Source organism: Mytilus edulis, chromosome 9, assembly GCF_963676685.1.
Source record: "Mytilus edulis chromosome 9, xbMytEdul2.2, whole genome shotgun sequence".
NCBI classification, from domain to species: domain Eukaryota; kingdom Metazoa; phylum Mollusca; class Bivalvia; order Mytilida; family Mytilidae; genus Mytilus; species Mytilus edulis.
Window position 1 is genome coordinate 37,107,932 of NC_092352.1, and position 20,134 is coordinate 37,128,065.

Genomic DNA, 20,134 nt, shown 5'->3' on the forward strand with positions numbered 1-20,134 from the left:
CATTCAACCAAAGCTTTTGAAATTTTAATATGTTGTTACTGATGACAAAATAGAGGTCAAGTTCAATAATGACGATTTTGACTTTTACCGTTCAGGAGTTATGGTTCTTGAAAGATCATAAAATGGCGTTTTCATTCACGTTGTTGCATTTATTCATGAACCATTCAATCTAAGCTTTTCAAATTTTAATATGTTGATACTGATGACAAAATGGAGGTCAAATTTGATAGTGACGATTTTCACTTTCACTATTCATCAGTAATGGTTCTTGTGATATTGCCAGGACACAAATAAATGTGAATAAATCCGGTTTGCTGTGGTTGTGACAGCCTCTTGTTGATTATGGGCCCAGTTTTCAATTTGGTCCAAATCAGGATCCAAAATTATTATATTAAGTATTGTGCAATAGCAAGAAATTTTCAATTGCACAGTATTCAGCAATAGCAAGAAATCTTCAATTGCACAGTATTGCGCAATAGCAAGAAATCTTTAATTGCACAGTATTGTGCAATAGCAAGTATTTTCAATTGCACAGTATTCAGCAATAGCAAGAAATCTTCAATTGCACAGTATTGCGCAATAGCAAGAAATATTTAATTGCACAATATTGCGCAATAACAAGAAATTTTCAATTGGAGTTATCTTTCTTTGTCCAGAATAGTAGTTGAATCAACTTAAATCATTGTTTTATACAATATACAATGTATATTCACTTTTACTACCAACTGATAAATTAAAACACTCTACCATTCAGTGATAACAAGCACTTTTTTTACATTTTAATATTTTATGATGTATTTAAATGAGTAGTTATTGTTGCAAACTCCATTAGAAATTTGAATTGAGATCAGTTTTGGAATAAGGGAAAGGGGGATGTGAGAAAAAAAAATTGGGGGGGGGGGTCAATTTTTCTCATTTCAGATTTCATAAATAAAAAGAAAATTTCTTCAAACATTTTTTTGAGAGGATTGATATTCAACAGCATGGTGAATTGCTCAAAGGCAAAACAAAAATTTTAAGTTCATTAGACCAAATTCATTTTGTGTCAACTATTTAATCACAATCCAAATTTAGAGCTGAATCCAGCTTGAATGTTGTGTCCATACTTGCCCCAACCGTTCAGGGTTCAATCTCTGCGGTCGTATAAAGCTGCACCCTGCGGAGCATTTGGTCTTGTTTGCTATGAACGTCACCTAGTGCAATACATCTGGATTACAGTAGGGCATTTGTATTAGCTATTTACATTTCAGAAGGTAGAAGACCTTTATACCTTATACTGTGTATTCAAATACTGTATATATTAAATTTTTGTCTGTCATTGGTCTATTGTCCTTGACCTCATTTACATGGTTCAGCAAATGCTGGAAAATATTTTTTTTAGCAACATCTACTTTTGTGTCTATTATAGTTCACATGACCTCAACCTAATTTCATTGATCAGTGATTAAGATGAAAGTGACATGGGCAAGTCCCTATCTCATAGTAAAAGCAGTCAGTCAGCTACATTTGGTGTATGGAATGATGTTAAGATGTATGTATCTGACAGGCATATTCCATCTAACCTTGATCTCAATTTCATGGTTCATTGGAAAATGTATAGGTTTTGGTGTATGGATAGATTGTAAGGTGTACATGTTAGTCTGGCATGTTTCATGTGACCTTAACCTCATTTTCATGGTTATTTGGTTAATGACATATTTTAATCATGGTATTGTCAGTTAATCAGTGAATTAAGTAATAGGTGATTTAGTGTATGGAATAAGTGTAAGGTGTACATGTCTGTCCAGCAAGTTCATATAGCTGTGAACTCATTTATATAGTTAATTAGTCCATGTTTAATCTTCTTAGCAGAGGGGGCATTAAGTTTGCCTCAATGAAATGTTATGAAACTAATACACTATTATTATTTAATACCACAATTTGACAAAACACAGATCCAGTTTGAATTTGGAGTGCCACCTTTCTTGGGTTATGTCCTTTATAACATTATATGCAAGTGAGAGCATCACCTGTGTCTCATTGAGTAAACACTCCAATGACATTGACACATTTCCTATTTATTAGCAACAGTTAATCAAATATTATAAGCAATAGGTCAACTATAGTTTGTGTATGGAATGGTAGTGCTGCATATGTCTATCTGGCATGGTTAATCTCACCTTGACCTCATTTTCATTTTAAGTTTAAGTGATACTAATAGTAAAACCATCATTTCACAGACTTGAGAAGTAATTGATGCAAGCTATACTTTACTGTAATTTTAACATGGGTAGGCATTATATTAGTGATTAGCATTAAGGAGGGGTAACATCACACGAATAAAATGCCTACCAATGTTAAAACTACAATAAAGTTTAACTTGCATTAATTATTTTGATTCTGATTAGGACTACAATAAAGTATAACTTGCATCAATTATTTTGTTTCTGATTAGGACATCTAAGGTAATTTTAATGTCTGATGTGTATAAGTAAAGAGAGTTTGTGTAGGCTCTTCCATGAACCTCCCTTTTCTGTTAGTAAAAAAGCAAACGACTACCATTGTGATTTTTCAGAGGGATGTGTTTGAAACAGCCAGCATGAACGGTTGTAATATCTAGGTCAAATATGTCAATTTCGAATTGAAACACATTACAGCCATGATGAATGAATAAGAAAAAAAAATGAGAATGGAAACTGAAAGTCACTATACCTTAGTTGTAAAAGTTGCTTAGTCACTACAACTCAACATAAATGCCAATTATAAAAACCTTCACGTCAATAGTAGCTATAAATCTTTTGACAAAAAGTTAGTGTTTATAAATTTCAAAATATTAGCAAACAGGAAGTGGATATATGGCAGATGTTAATATTGCTAGTTTGCTACAACTTAACATTATTAAACTGCAGATCAAATATGAAGTCATTCCAATGAACAACAGCAGAGAAATCTTTGACAAAATTTTACTTGTACAATGAGAGATGTAAAATTTAAAACTATTGGTAAGAAAGAAGTGGATAATTGGCAGATCAAAAAATTGCTTGTTACAACTCAACATTATAAAGCTGCAGACCAAATATTATCATAGAAGCTGATAAATTTGAAACAAAAGATTTCTTTAGGATGGACAGACAGTCGAAGTGGGTCAAGCAGTTACAATGCATTATGCATTTAGATTTTTCTTCTTCTGAACTATTGTCAATATCCAATTAGATCCATCAATACAAAATATAGGCACTAGATTGCTGATTTCATTATTATTCATTGGATTGTCTCAAGTACATCCACACCATACACTTTATCTGTTATAAATATTAGTGTATGAGCTTGAAAATGAACATTAATATATTTTATTTCATATTTTAAATGATCAAGGCATATAATAATAGACTACTTTATCACATTGAAATTATTTAATGATCACACACTTATCGTCCTAAAGATATTGAAACCACTATGTGCCGTACTAACAATAACACCAGGTAATTGTTTGTGCCAGTGTAATTCTTTAATGTCTGTCTGTCCTTGGTGAATAAATAATAACTGTGGAGGAACATCTGGTTCCCCTTCACCTTCAGTGTCTTTTTCTACTGACAAATCCCATATTGTTATTTGGTTATCGGAACCAGATGCAGCAAACACAGAACTATCATAAGGATTCCATTCTATAGACGTTATAGGTGCTGTGTGATGTTTAAATGATGCTGCTGCTTTACCCTTCTGCAAACAGAAAAAAAGAATCACTTACATTTTATTTTACGCATAATAATTATAATTAAGGTATGAATAGCGGTAAATTTTGGTAAACTAGCAGATATAATTATATAGTGATTGTACCATGATGCCAGAAGGTTATTTAGAGACAGATCTAGGATCATTCTTGGACAAAATACATCTGAATACCCAAAAGTGTAAATATGTTTATAGTGGCAGAAGTGTGATTTAAGAATGCTGTTCTAATTTCAGAAGGCAACTTATCTCTCTGTGAGAAAAGTTTGTATTTGATTTGATTTTTTTTTGGGTATAAAATGTAACCATGAAGATAAAAAAATTCAGTATCCTTGTTTATAAATAAATAGCACATCTCTCAGATCTGTTTTTTTAATATTAATGGCATCTTCTGATCATGGTGTTCATTAGTTTGTTAATTTGTTCATTCCCCTGTAAACATATTGTATCCACAATTTCACATAAATAAGTATAGCTGTAAGCGAATAATACTACCGGTAATTAAACTTAAGGAGGCTCGCAGGTATAAGATTCTTTAAACATTATTTTTTCATTATAAATTTTATTCATTAACTTTAGTAGTTGTTACTTTATCATATGGTACAAAATCATTCCAAAAAATCAATTTATGTTGGCCCCAGGTGACTTTTAAATGAAAAAGCTCCAAATTATCTCCCTTTCGCCCTTTGGTGCAAAAATGCCATTTTTGGCATTAGAATTTAAATATCTTATATTGACCTATATTTTTTATTGTTGTTTTCAAATAAGCTGTACATAAACTAAATAATTGTAAAATTTAAGCAATTTCTGTAATTTAGTTCTTTTTTTATTTCGATATTACTGCTATTTCTCCTATCAGTTCAACAGAAAAAAAGGACATAAACAAAAATGTATGCTTCTTTCGAAGGCAGATTATGAGCATAAATGAACAGTGACCCCATTTTTTTATTTCATTTTTCTATTAAGTATAAGATAAAGTTCATTTATAGAAAAATAGAGAAATCTTATTTTAAATTAAAAAAAATGATTTAGACCCGCGAGCCCCCTTAATCTAACAACATTAAAGCATATCCTATCCTCCTGACCACTGGATTAATATAAACCTTTTACAGAGTCCCCACTTTTTAATTGTATCATCAACAAATGGAAGTTTTTAACGACCTTGACTGGCTATACAGCCCTTGAACAATTGGTAATTGTATCATGCACTTGCTAAGTACTTATTATATTTTCATGAGTTTTTCTCTTTTCAAGGTACACATTTTTTTTTTGTTAAGAAACAAATTTTTGTAGTTTTGAGGTTCATTCAAACCAAGGAATAGGATACACAAGAAATTTTCTTGTATTATCAAGTCTATGGTAATATATAGAATCAGACTGACAATGTTTGGGTTTTTTTTCAAAATTTTCACATGCATGTTTGCCAACAATTTGATCAAGGGAGATAATTTTCTCTGTCAATAATTGGTCAGGGGAGATAATTTACACTGACAATTTGGTCAAGGGAGATATTTTACTCTTTAGTTGGCAAATCCTTCTTTTCAATTGTACAAACATGCACCATGATTTATTTTTTATCTGGATTATTTTTTTGTAGTAATCCTTGACATTTTTAATCTCAAAAATTCAAACAATGAAAAAGAATATACAAGAAACTGCATTAATTTCAGAATGTGATATTTTAAAATAATTTCATATATATATATATATATATATTTAAAGATTATTTTTTTTGTGTGTCTAGTAAAGATTATTCAGTCCTGTAAATGTTCCATTTTTTCCTGGAACAAATAACTAGTGAATTTTAGAAGACCTTGATAACCACTGATATTACCTGAAACTGTCTCAGGTCCCAGACTTTAATAACACCATCATCACCCCCTGAAGCTATGAATGGTTCGTTCCTATTCCAGTGTAGAACATTTACATCCCTGTCATGAGCTTCTTCAGCTGTCAGCATACATGCCTTATTAGGAGCAGCTCTCGCATCCCATATTCTGATTGATCTGTCTACAGAACAGGAGGCAAAAACCTATAAATAAACATGTAAGGGATATACCATCATATCTAATCATGTCTTACTGTTGCTTGAAATCAGTTTAAAAATGTCCTCTTATTCTAAGATTTATTTTTATTTTATCTGCATGTGGTTTGTTTGATTTCATTTCTTTATAATGACAACAAATCTATTTGTTTTCATCTAAATTTCCTAATGTGACATCACAATAAAAATAAAAAATTTCCAAATTACGATATGCACCAAATAATATTTATACAAATGTATTTATTGTTATTGTTATAATGTGATATTCATTTCATTGGAATAATTTATTCTATTGTTGATATTTATTGCCTCACTATATTTATTAAAGTTATCTCTTTGAGAATCATCTCCATTGTGTTTTAACTTTAACCCACATTTTAAATTGTATCGAGCGCCCAACCAGGTTGGTTACAAAATTATCTAAAATTCATAAGAGAAACAGATTTTGAAACATTAAATATCATGCAATAAAATATTTCTCCACTTTTGACAATTCAATACATGTATAAGAAAAAACACTCAGCAAGCCCCATTTTCAGGTTTTTTAAATTCAACATTCTTATAAATACACTACACTATAATGACTTATAACTACAATACACTATAATGACTTATAACTACACTACACTATAATGATAATGACTTCAAAAAGTCATTTGTTTTAGCTTACGACCTAATTTGGTGTGTCATCTTCTGGCCATTGTAAGAAATGACACTTTTAACTAAAGATAAAATACATGTAAATATTTACATTATTTTCATTAGGAGACCACTGTATATCTTCAACCGAAGAGGTGTGTCCACTGTAAGGTCTCTGGTCTACATGCCAAGCTCCTCCTTCCTTTGGGGTCCACAAATGAATGTTCTTTTTACAATCACCAGTAAGTAGTCTTCCTATAAGTATGTACAATTAAATAAAAAAATTATCAAATGTCCATTAATTATAGCTTAGCATATTTTGTGATTTAGTATACATATCATTACAGTTAGAAAAGATATTTTTTGTGATTCAGTTTACACTACAATTAGAAAAATTCAGATAAATAAAAAATAATATTCACTAATTTGTTAATTGATCACAAATGTAATATCAAAATGAACAGTTCCTCTTTATATCTAGGGCTAATTGAAGGAGTTACATAACTGAATATTGTGGTAACTCAACCATGTTTTGCATTAGGTCTGCAGTTGTTATGTTTCAAAAATAACTCTATAAAAATTGACTATGGTTTAGATGTATGTATAATTATTTTATTTTATACAAAAGCTTTAATGTTTTTTATTAAATTATTGAAACTGTAAAACATTAAATAATTCAAATTCTGCTTTGACTACAGCCTATATAGGCTAGGGTATCTTTCTTGTTTCCTTCTTTGGATGAATATTTATTCATATAGATTGGACCGTTGGTTTTCCTGTTTGAAGGGTTTTATTACTTTTTTGGGGCCTTTATACTGTGAAAGTACTTTTGTTCGTGCGGTATAAATTTCTGTGGTTTTCGTGAATAACTTTATCCACGAATTTAAGTGTCCAACGGAATAAAACAACTGTTGTCGAAATCAAGACTTGGAAAGATACCCATGTAGGTTTGACTACTGATATGATCTAGAAAATATATTGAATATCGCCAAACTGAGAATACTTCAATAGTAGTCACAGAGCAAATGCACTATAAACTGCAACTGCAGGTAGGGTTATACCCATTAAATCTTTAAAAACTTGATCTGTCCTACTTTTGATCTTTTAATTATCATAAAAAAAGTTTGGTTATTGATATTCTATGATAAAGTGTTCATTTTATATCCTCATAATTCTCGTACGTATGTGAAATAATAACTTCATGCTGGGCTTCATTTTGATAAGAATTATTTTACAATTCCAGATATGTTTATAGCATTTATTTATGTAACTGTTTTCTTTAGGTGACATGTTTATGGCCTTATTAACACCTTTGATGGTCTTTAATCTGTTGATCACTCTATATTAGTTAATAAGTGTGATAACTACGCACGGGTCAATGTTTACTTTTCAATTTCCTTCAATCTAGAAAATTGTAACCTTCGTTTCTAATGGCTTCAATTTTACAATTTTTATTTTTTTACGAAAACTTAAATCCACGAATTTCAAAACCCACGAACATGTAAATGTTGCTCAAACCACGAAAATTGATACCCACGAATTAAAGTACTTTCACAGTAGCTTGTTGTTCGGTGTGAGCTAAGGCTTGGTGTGTAAGACTGTACTTTGACCTATAATGGTTTACATTTACAAATTGTGACTTGTATGAAGAGTTGTCTTATTGGCACTCATACCACATAATCTTATATCTACTTACCTTCCATAAGAGGGGACCAATCAACAGCAAATCCCTCGACCTGATGGCCCTTGAATGTATATATAGGAGCTGGAGATTCTTCATTTCGTATGTAAACTGACATGATATTAGAGTCATTAACAGCATGAAGTGGCCGGGTCAAATCCCAGATATACACTTTACCATTCTCTGACCAAGTAGCTGCTATACTCTTTTGACCAATTGTTGTTACCTATAATCCAAGAAAAATATCTTTTAATGTATAACTGATAAATAATTTTCCTTAAAGCATTGATGAGACAGTATCACTCACCAGGTATCATATATAAAATACTGAAACAAAAACATAAAACATGTATTTACTCCATAAAGGGAGATAACACAGACAGTTTAGTTTATTCTATCTTTCAGTTCTCTGAGTCAAAGAATTGTGGGTTTTTATTTTAGCATAATCTTACAGAATAGGAGAAATTCACATAACCAATAGCTTTAAAACAATTTTAGCATTACTTAGACATTTACTTTATACCATATATAGAAAGCACGATATAAAATAACAGTAAATTTTTGCAAAGTTTTATTTTTTTGTTCTGATACTTCAAGTGTTTTGTTGATAAATAAACATGTGAGAAAGTGAAAAAACACAACAAATATTTTTTTTTTAAAAAGCTTTGAAATGTACACAAATAATAGGCCACAACTAATTTTGACAAAATCCTGAGGATGCCTGGATGGTAACCACATTTACATGTAAGTATAGGAAACATAGACCACAGGCAATGACCATGATGACAGGGTTCAACAAACTAAACATTATGTATAAAAGTAATACATGTATAGATTATTTGTTATACAACACAGTGTTTAAGAACATAAAATTTAAAAATAAAGCAAAAATAAGACTGTTACTAATTTAGAATTTGTTCAAAAATTGAAATTTAGGCTGATTATCATGATTATGATGTCATAGAAAAAAAGCAGATTTGTAATTAAAAAAAAACTATTTCCTTCAAAAAAAGTCCTGATTTTAACACGTCCAAAAAATGTAAAGATTGCCATTTAACTGTAATTAAAATTGAAACCTTGCAAGAAGGGCCATATTTGTTCCTTAATAAAAGAACCCCATCCAATACTGATATTTAGAATTATTTTTAAAAATCCTATTAAATTTTGTAAATGAAGAAAAATTTAATTGTGGATTAAAATGGTCAAGAATGTGATTTTTTTTTTATAGAAATTAGAAACTGATGTTCTTTTTCCTGATTAAGAAAGAAGTGATCAATGTATATATGCACTAGAGATTTATATTGTGGATTCAAATCAACATGAATGTGAAAAAGTCTTCATGAAAGTAGAAACTTACATGTATGTTATTTTTTCTAATTAAGAAAGAAGTTAATATATGTGCACTAGGATAAAGATTTATACCCTACCCTTATTCTATTAACAGAACCACTATGTTTTATCGAAGCTGTTTCTAATTCTGGTTTCTTTTCTTCATCGTCCTCTTCCTCCTCATCCTCGTCTGATTCATCTTCATTTTCATCTGATTCTTTCTTTTCTTTTGTTGTCCGATGTAAATTTTCCATTTTCATAACTATCACATGATTCAAGTGTCCATGCTCTGACTGAGAACCAGAAGCACAATAACATGTTAATGGGAAGGTCTCTCTTTTGTCTCCTAAAGAATCTGGTATAATGTCAAAGCTGAGACACGGTGCACCTAGTAAAATATAAATTGTTTGAGTTTAAAAGTTTGTTTACATGCATCTTGATTAGTGGTCTGTGATAGTTACATGTAGGTCAGGTTGACAAAAATCCACCCTTGATGTGAATGTATATTTTGGCCTCTTTTCCCCAATGGTTGGTTTCATTTCGATTTTTTAAACCGAATTTTTTCTAAAGATTTTCCCACACTTAAAAATTAAAACATAGTTTTAGAATCATAAATGGATATCATACAGACAAGCTCAATTATACTATAGTCTGTTATTTTCTGGTACAATTAAAAAGGCACACATAAAAGTGGATAGGTTAAATTTGAGGGCACCAAAATTGCATCTTCAAAAAAGGTTTATCACCCAATATTATATATTTTTCTTTAGAAATGGATGTCTGTGACAAACATGTACTTCAATATGATCATTTAAAAAAATCAACATTTTTAGAACATCGCCTGCAACATTCATGAAATTATTGCCTTTTGTACTTTTTTCACTGAATACTTGAGCAACTTATTTGATTGTTTTGTGTATACTTTAAGCATGTTAAGTATAATTAGCTTTGTTTAAAGATATGCAGTATGGCAAATTATAAAAATATGAAATTCAATTTTTAAGAAAGCCTTTATAGTGTGTAAAAATTAATAAGGATTTGTATAATACTGTACAAATTGTTAGTAGATGATTGACCACTGCCTATTTTGCAAAATGGGTAAAAATTGGGTTCTTGGTGCAATTTGGAAACTGTCACGTTACACTTCTTTATTTGAAGGAAAAGATTACAGTAAAAACTTTAAAATAGACATACATGACCTCACAATAGACCCCTTTTGAGTTTGTCCTTCACCGGAAAAAACTATGCGCGCCTATATGGTGTAATTTACCAGATAGGGGGATCGCTTGTATTCCTGCACTATTAACATTCATCAAGCGTCTTAGTGATCATCATTGTGCAGGACAAACTAGAAATGATGTTTGTTTGGTACATTGTAGGTACTTAATCACAATTCCCTAATGACAGCAGTGCTAATTGTCAATTATGATGATACAATTTGCCAAATAATTTGTGCAATATAGCTTTTAACCAATTGCTCAACATGGGAACGGATGTGACGATGCCCCTAAACGCACATGCATGTATGATGTTCATTTAAAACTAGAGTTTTTGATGGAAATGCATCAAACTAGAAAGATGTCTATTATTTGCCTCATTATTTGGACAGATTTAAACCAACCTATTAAATAGTTTTGACGTCTGGCAAGGCTATCTTAAATTTTTTCTGGGATGCCTAAGGCATCCCAGAAAAAAAATGAAAATAGCCTTGTCAGACATCATAATTATTTGGACTAAACCAACCCAGCTCATACAATGATTGTACTGTGTGTACTTGTCATGCTCACTTGTAAACACCCTATAAAGCATTTTCCAGTACAATTAAAACATAATACTTTGATATGAATATATAAGTATGTTCATTTTCAATCACTTTTTAAAACTTAAATTAAATCTTGCACCTGTTTGTGCCTGATGATACATCATGTATGCCGATTCATCACACACTAACTCTTCTCCCTCTTCTAGGGGCTCTCCAGGAAGATACACTTTTTCGTCTTCGTTTTCGTCTTCCATTTCCTCGTCAGCTCCTTCCATTTGACACATTTCCATCTCATCATCGTCTTCGGATTCAGATGTTGCAACAGTTTCATCTTGTTGTTTATCTCCCATTTTGACCATGTGGTTGTGTAGTTCAATATTTCACTTCCGGGTCGTAAATGATTTAGCGACCAATCAGAGGCGGTCAAAATTACTGAAGCCTTCGATACACACAAACAATATGGCCGATCAGTTATGGAATGAAAGGTATCACTGATATTCTTATAAAACTTAAGCACATTTCCCCTCTGTGTCCCTTAGTACTGTAAAGATATATGCTCTGTGCCCCTAACACTGTATATATATGTGACAGGCATTTTTCAGAATGCACATACTGTAGGTAGATGTTATTAATCAAATTTACATATATGCAAAGCCAAAATGACCCGATATTAAAGGTGTATTCTGTTCTTGAGACAGTGTAGTCGCTGTTCTAACTTGGATAAGTGATCATAGTTCCAGGTTTTAATATTCTAAAATTTTCATTTGCAAAAGTGCACTTGGTTGCATCCTTATGTCATGAAATGTCCGGATAAATATTTAAAAACTATCCATGTTATTAGCATTAAAAATGCATTTTGTTTATTTCCACTGGAAGGCACATAGTATGTAGGAAAACATAAGTGTACATATCAGTCCAGTATATGTATGTGCACCTACATATAACTTTGGTAAGCAAATAAGCAGATAAAAGTTTTGGTTAAAATGTGAAGTGTTTTAATTTTATGAGGAATATGATTTCTGAAGATTTTGTATAATGAGTGTCACTGTTTTGACAGTTCTCCAAATGTAAAGTGATTAAGTGCACAACTTATTATAATATAGATTATTTTGTATAAAGAAAAGATTTTATTTGGTAGTACAATGTATATATACAGAGATGCAACTAATCGTCAGACCTGTCGGACCTAAGGGGCAGAATTTATGCAGGTCCGGCAAAACTCGTTGCTGTGCAGGACCTGATGGCTGGCAATATTTTAGTCTGCTTGGGTCAGCCAAAACTTAATTCTCTGTCAGTCCCAGCAGAGTATTTTGTTTTTAAAATTGTGATTTTACAACCACGTTGCATGATTAGATAGAACAACATTCAAGGCTTCGATTACATAATAGAAATCGGGAGTTCAAACTGTTTTAATGATAAATATTATAGCCTGACATAACTTTCTCCTTCCTTAAAAATAAAAAGTAAACCTTTTGCAGTATAAATTATCAGTTTTGAAATCGTATGTTTGACATCGTTAATTCATTGAAATATTTATATCAAACGCAGTTGATTAGTTGTAACAGAGAATACACACGATTGGTTTGAAAAAAATGTTGTAACCTCCGTAGCAGAGTTCAAAAAATATATGGGTCACTGAGTATTCATAATATATTTCAGATCGTCTGTTGTTTTGATGTCAAAGATTATTTTATTTTTTAAACTTTTCTTTCAAATTAGTATTAATCCAGAAAATAGTAAAAACATTGCCTGACTGTACCTAAGTTGAATATCTATATCCAAATTCAATTAATTAAAGCTGTTATCCATGATCACAAATTGAATGCTTTGTTTACAATTGTTAAAGGCCATGTGCTTTTTGGTGTGAAAATTTGGAAAACCCCTTAACAGGAAACAGTTATATTTCATTGTTATTAATAAACTAAGAATTTTTTATTTTTATTAACTGCTAACATTTATTCATGATAAATTGAAAATTTCTTGAGGCAAAACTGATATATACTTTTTATACTCTATATAGAGGGGGGGGGGGGGGGGGGGGGGGGCTTTTTTTTCATAATATTACGAAAATAGATTTTTGTGAGTGAAAATATAGGTCTGGCAGAAATGTGATGGGTCTGGCAATACTTGGTACCCTGTAGGTCCCAATGTCTGACAGGAAAAAAAAACTGTTTGCATCTCTGTATATATATACAGAATAATAGGTAGTTTCGTTTTTGATACTGACTATATCATCATTCATGTGTATCTAGACGAGCCTGTTAGGGGCGAGTTAAGATATTCCACATGATATAGTCAGTATCAAAAACGAAACTACCTATTATTCTGTTTATCGGTAATTATGACGTCACACAGTGTATTGCCTAATATTTTCAGTGATACAGCCAGTACGTTGATACTAGAAAATATTAGGTACATGTAGTAAGATCAAAGGGGAAATATATGAATTACGGATAAATGTACTGTTTAGTTTCAAAAATGGGGGGAAATATTTTACCCTGTACTGTTGGGGGGAAAAGGAGACCATTTAACATACAAAAATTCCAAAACCGTCATCCATCCTTGAATAAATAAGTATTGACAATCTAGAAGTCAAATTAAAAATTAATGATCAGACATGAATTAGATAAAGTAACAGAATAAAGTCATTTTGTGTTGTTTTCAGAAGAAAAGGTAGACACAACTGAACTTGAACACAAAATTTTGCAATTTTTAAATAACTAAGAAAAACTTTATTTTTACATAAATCAATGTTTATGACTACAGAAACCTTGTGTCAAAATTTGAAATCCTTTCAATCACTTAAAGAATAAAAATATGTAAAATAAATTTTTAATCCAACATTTGAATAATCATCTCATCATCATCTTGCAATACTCATGATAATCATAATAATGGTCGGGAATCATACTAAGACAACTGTAAATATAGACCAGGCATAGGAGAGAGCCATTCTCTACACAGGTTTGATATGTACAAATAAAAAGCTGGTATACAGTTAAAACTGTCCACATCAAAAGGTGGTTTATGTGGTGCATTTCTTTTGTTACATTGTAATACATATATTTGTCTTACATTGAAGATATCACAAAATCAGGTATTACAGTGGAATATCACCTGCTGTTCAGAGGAAAGTTTTGGTTAAATTCACTTGAAACATGATAAATATGATAAATGTATTTTGGCAGCAAAAAGAGGTATCACACATCAATATAGATAAACTCAAAATACACTTCTGTTCAGTGTAAAAAATCTAGATTTTATTGAGGGTTGTTTATGTATTGGTTGATATGCATGTATCCAACACTGAACAGTCAAGATTATGTGTATTATCGTAGATTTAAAAAAAAATCAATTGAACATATTTTTCTGTGTATTCAAAAAATATTAGGCAGTGCTGTCATATATCAGTGCTGCAAGGTCAGGCCTTCTGTCAAGCATCCTTAATTTATTGTTGAAATGAATGCAACTTCATTAATTCTACAACTATATATCTACAGCTAAATGTACATGTATCACAACATTTTGCATGCATGAAATTAGTTTTGTTTCGATTAAGCTATTAAGCTTGAATGTCAGGGCTTGCTTGATATTCTCAATGAAAAAGTTAGAATTAGAAACAAAATATTACATTATTTTTTATCAGCTATTTGTCTTAACACTATGTTCATGATGTTTTGGGGTTAAAAAAATGTTTAATTATCATAAGGTTATGATTTTCAATTGCATATACATATAGAATAAGCATACTGTTACATTGTCTGGAAATATAAAGTTTATTTGTACCACTACAAGCCTTAGAAACATGTAGGCTTTATAATTTTATATGAAATCAATTCACAGGCTTGTGTAATTTAATTTTTTTTTTAAAGCATATATCAAATTGCAATGTTTTTATAATTCTAAATTTCATTATTTATTAAAGTAGGGCATTTTCCATTTAGTTGTTGATTAATGTTTGCTTGATCTTGAGTAACAAGTATTTCGTGAATATTGAAGGACAATAGTAAAATTGAATAAACCACATAATTTAAAGTGAAACTTTAGGAGCTGCATTTGGTAAATTGGATTTTTGAAACATTTTCTTTTGTACTTAGATATTTAATCAATTCAGAAACTTGCGCTTGAGTTTGATTAATGTGATAATAATTGTTTCTGAAAAAATGAGAACGATATTTTATATGAAACTCAATATGACATACATCAAATAATAGAAAAGTAACTTTCAAAGGCGTTGATTCATGTTTTTTGATGAAAAAATACACATTTATTTGTTTGATTCTTTTTATATGACACTTTATAAAATATCTGTTATAATAGCAGATATCATATCACACATTTAATATATATTAATGTTGTGAAACTATGGCAAAAAAATGTTAAGCGGAAATATAAGTGATAATCAATAAAATGTCAGAACTTTTAAATCGAAGACGATTTATAGAGTTTGTTATGTACATTCAGTATACAGTAAAACATATTAAAACATTAAAATTTCGTGGGGTAAAAGTTGTTTAGTTTTGTTATCTCTAATTCATTCAAGTTTTTGTCATTGCTTTTTTTAAAACTTTTTCTTCTTTTGTTGAAAAAGTTAAAAAAAAAAAAAAGGTAATTACTGTTCTTAGTGAAGAAGATTTTAATTTGGTTAGATATTAATTATCTTCATGTATCATGCACCAATAAGTAAAATAGAATACGCCATGGCAATTTGTACTTTAACAGAATTAAGCTTGTATTTGTTTGGTAAAAAGTAATTTTAGAACTATATATAACATGTATAACTTCTAAAAAGTTTTAAAATGCGATTAAAAAACCTCTGTTCCTCAGATATAAATGGTAAGGACTGTTGGTTGTTGGAAAATTTCCAAGTGAAATTAAATTATAAACAATATTGCTTTTATAAATGATTACCTGATAATTCACAGGTAACATTCTGTATCCATATTGGTTTTAAAACCAACTTTAAAAGCATTTAAATTAAAATTACTACAAAATTTGCTTACCTTGAAATTTATAGGATATATGTAGTATAAGTAAGGTCAGCAAATTAATTACTGTTTGAAATTAGTGGACTCATTCTAGACAATTGCATTAAATTTTACCTTTTATAAAATAGTTTTGTTGACATTTACTTATTGGTAAATTGTTTTTATGGAAGATCTTAAATATTTTGGAGTGCAGGAAATTTGTTATTTGTTTATATTTTTCCCCATTCCAAGCACAGCTTTTGATAAAATTGGGAGTTATTGAAAGTGCTAGCTGCAGACAAAAGAAAAATCTTTTTCTAAATACAATTACTACTATAGAACGACTGTAATTGATTGTAAGAAAGCCATCATGTTGAAATGGTGAAATTGACTGCATGAATGAACATAACACGGCCATCTATTATTTTCAATATATTGATGCTTTATTACGTTTGTTGTTAGTTGTGTCTTCTTGTTGATGTTTCATGTCAAAAGTATGAATGGGGCTTAATGGAATAGTAGAACATTGGCTTGGTTTAAAACAGGAAATCGACCAATCTTACTTCGTTCGTGTCAAGTTCTTTTCAATATCCTTATGATCTGAAAGAAGTATAAACTGAAATTCATGTGTCAGCTTTTATGACTTTGTTTTCATTTCATACTTAGTGACAGCTTATAAGAAATGAGTTTTTTATCCCATTACCTCGGATACAGTTGCACCTAAAACTGACGAAGCTTGTAGAAATACGATTTTAATTGACATATCTGATGTATAGTTGTATTAGGATATTTTTTAAACAATTATTGGATTAATATTTGATGGAAATATACTTCACTTTGATGTAGGCATGAACTCTCACAGGAAACTGCATAAATCGAATTAACAAATTATTTGTTAGTAGTGCATATTGAAAAATTTTGTGCTAAGTAATTTCAAACACAACAGCAGTTAAATTTCAAGGATTAATATATATGATCGCTGCAGATCGCATATCATAAGATGAATTCATATCATTGCATAATTTTCTATTAGTTTGAGAAAAAATTCAAGTTGCTCATGATTACTTAACTTTATTTTTGTGGGAAAATATTGAAATACAAAATGAAAGGAGCACATCTAGTTGTGGAGTCATGTGGAGATTATGATTTTATGTTTCGTTGACAGTAGTCAGTATAGCCAATGAATTAATTACTACGATTAAATATTCATGCAGGTTTTTTTACCCTCAGGAATATTCCTCGAATTGAAGGATGAAAAATTTATATGAGAAATTAATGACCGTTTTACAAGAACTATAGTTACAACATAACAAAACTTAATAATCAACTGATGAATGCATATTGTTTAACGATTCTGATCATGATCTAACGAAAAATACATTCAGTGATTATTTATAAATAAAAACATGTGAAATGATTGATTTGATACTCATGCAATCCTTTTTGGAATGTTTATTTTAATTCAAATGAATGTTATTATCACCTATTTACATTGTCTTGCATCAATGGAGTCTAACTTGTTTTTGTGCTCTAATTATTGCTAATTAATATGGAAAGGAGCTCATTTTGGAAAAAGCTGTATCAAGGACCTGGAAATAATAAACAAAGGCGAAGTAGTATTCCAACGTCACATTCAGTGCCAACAGCTTTAAATGTCACTGAAAAAATAGGAAGAAGGTAATGCTTTCGGTGTTGTCAATATTATTTCTAAATTTATGCAAAATTTAGACAGGATTTTAATGTAATGAATTTTTTTATTCAGTTTACAGTGTTCACTTTTTGTGTGCTCCAGTCATTTTCTCTTTAAAACATTTACATGTTGTATGTTTCATGTACAAATGTATAAGCACCTTGATCTGTGTTATTCACTGAGAATATTACATGTACATGTAGCACTTATTATTTTTTGGTGTTAAATCTTTTCATTTGAATTTAAAAGCACACATTTACCACTATTTCACATTTCTAAGACTGCTGTATTACCTAATAAAAACTATTTTTTTTTTTACAAAAATGTATAACTGAAAGTGTAAAAAAGTTATATTCACATTTCTAGGTGATAATCATAAAACAAAAGTTGTTAAAAGTCTATGCTTCAACCATAAATCTGATATAATTAGTTTGAACCTGTTTTCTATTGGGATTTTATAGTTCATAATATGGTCATCTTGTCAACTTTGACATGTTAATCCTAGATGTGATGAGATTTTCTATAAAATAAGAATTAAATTGTCAATAAAACTCTGTGAAATTGATCATATTGAATATTTTTGTGATACTTGATAATACTGTTTCAAATTTCTCTTGTAAGTGAGTTTAAGGGATTATATATATAACTCATATTGACACAATTTTTATAAGTGTTATATAATGTAGTTCAATATTGAACTTCATGAACATCAACATGTAAGATCTATTACACTTAATTTCATGCCAAACTGTTTCACAATTATTTATTTTTTTTAAATAGCTTTGTTGTTGTTTCTGAAAATATTGCTTTGGTGACTATGATTAAATCATAGTCACCAAAGCAATATTTTCAGAAACAATTTTTTTTAAATAGCTTTGTTGTTGTTTCTGAAAATATTGCTTTGGTGACTATGATTAAATCATAGTCACCAAAGCAATATTTTCAGAAACAACAACAAAGCTCATAGTCACCAAAGCAATATTTTCAGAAACAACAACAAAGCTATTTAAAAAAAATAAATAATTGTGAATTTATCATAGTCACCAAAGCAATATTTTCAGAAACAACAACAAAGCTATTTAAAAAAAATAAATAATTGTGAAACAGTAGGCCACACCAATTTGATCCCTTGTTCGACGGACCCGCCCGCACCTATTTTTTTCAAAACAGAATTTTTTTATTTTTTTTATATTCCCGCTTCCCGCATCCGGAATTGTAATCATGTCCATTTCCCGCACCGTTTTTTTGTGTAAATATTATAAAAAGATATCAACATTTGTTAAATCACAGTCTATTAACCTGTATATAACGATTTTAAACATAAAAGCACCCCACCACACTGTGTAAATATCTGTGAAAATATTTGTTTCAGCATGAAACCTGGAGTGCTCCGATAAAAAGTTATAACAGCGGGTATTTCCGTGAAGAACAAAAAATTGGTTTCTTTCCCCCTTACTTATATTCCCTATCAAGAAATGATCGTTGTTAGAATAAAGTACAAAGAACTTCTGAAGGATTTGCCTTCAACTGCAATTATTTTGTATGCTGGCGAAACAAAACTATCCATAGCCGCTGCATGTTTATGCACCTGTTCTGATTGATTCAGGAGCATGTCGTTCAGCAGTTATCGTTTGTTGATGTTGTTCATTGGTATTTTCCCGTTTGGATATATAAATTAGATCGTGGGTTTTCCTGTTCGAATTGTGTACGCTAATAATTTTGGGGTCCTTTATAGCTTGCTGTTTGGTCTGTATCAAAGCCCTGTGTAAAAAGCCGTACTTTGACCTGTGTTTGTTATTATCAGATTGAGAACAACCCTCCCTCAGACGAGGAGTCATTTTACTGGTGTAGAAAAGAAAATAGAAATACCAAGGAATTGTATAGTTCTTCTATACAAAACATTTGAACACTTAGAATTTTGTACTCAAAAAGAGGAGAGTTACATCATATTTTAAACATTTTTTTCTAAAAGAGGGGTCCACTTATTTTGAATAATATTAAACTGTTAAAGTAAATGTGGTAACATGTTTAAAGTCCAGATATATTACTAAATTCTTGGACATGTTTTGACCATTTAATACCAGATAGATATATAGTTTTATGAGAAAATATGAGCCCTTTTGTACAAACAAATATATTAATTATAACTTATATTGATCCCTCATAAAACATGTAAAAGGGATATTTATAACATTAAGGGGTTGCCCCCAAACTGATTATGATTTGGATGGAGAATTGTCTCATTGTCAGTCACACATACATAGACCAGATTTAATTATTTCTTGGTGAACAGGGAAAAATACTTCAGAAATTA

General features: G+C 30.3%; 2 protein-coding genes across 9 annotated transcripts in view; one reads left to right on the forward strand and one right to left on the reverse strand.

Annotated features, from left to right (window-relative positions):
- Window positions 1–3,373: 3,373 nt before the first annotated feature.
- LOC139489683 (glutamate-rich WD repeat-containing protein 1-like) lies at window positions 3,374–11,550 on the reverse strand. Its single transcript, XM_071276349.1, has 6 exons — window positions 11,303–11,550; window positions 9,500–9,789; window positions 8,088–8,298; window positions 6,504–6,646; window positions 5,543–5,740; window positions 3,374–3,699 (listed from the first exon to the last, which is right to left on the reverse strand). The coding sequence occupies exons 1-6, from the start codon at window positions 11,520–11,522 to the stop codon at window positions 3,400–3,402; spliced, it is 1,362 nt and encodes a 453-aa protein (XP_071132450.1). The 5' UTR covers window positions 11,523–11,550; the 3' UTR covers window positions 3,374–3,399.
- A 15-nt stretch (window positions 11,551–11,565) lies between these two features.
- LOC139489682 (coiled-coil domain-containing protein 154-like) overlaps window positions 11,566–20,134 on the forward strand; it is a 48,774-nt gene continuing 40,205 nt past the window's right edge. For 4 of the 8 annotated variants that reach the window (XM_071276344.1, XM_071276345.1, XM_071276346.1 and 1 more), the window contains exon 1: window positions 11,566–11,648. In XM_071276344.1, coding sequence (XP_071132445.1) covers window positions 11,623–11,648 — 26 coding nt within the window. In that variant the 5' untranslated portion in view covers window positions 11,566–11,622. Of the gene's footprint in view, window positions 11,649–17,687; window positions 17,808–20,134 lie in introns of those variants that run through there. The other 4 variants (XM_071276341.1, XM_071276343.1, XM_071276342.1 and 1 more) reach the window with 4 other exon arrangements.

Bases quoted from the DNA above. Each gene is read 5' to 3' on its own strand.
- LOC139489683 (XM_071276349.1), bottom strand. From the start codon at position 11,522: ATGGTCAAAATGGGAGATAAACAACAAGATGAAACTGTTGCAACATCT. The intron at 9,790-11,302 runs GTGCAAGATTTA...ATATTTTACTAG, and splicing joins GTATCATCAGGCACAAACAG to GTGCACCGTGTCTCAGCTTT. The intron at 5,741-6,503 runs GTAAATATTTAC...GTTTATTTATAG, and splicing joins GGTCTCCTAATGAAAATAAT to GTTTTTGCCTCCTGTTCTGT.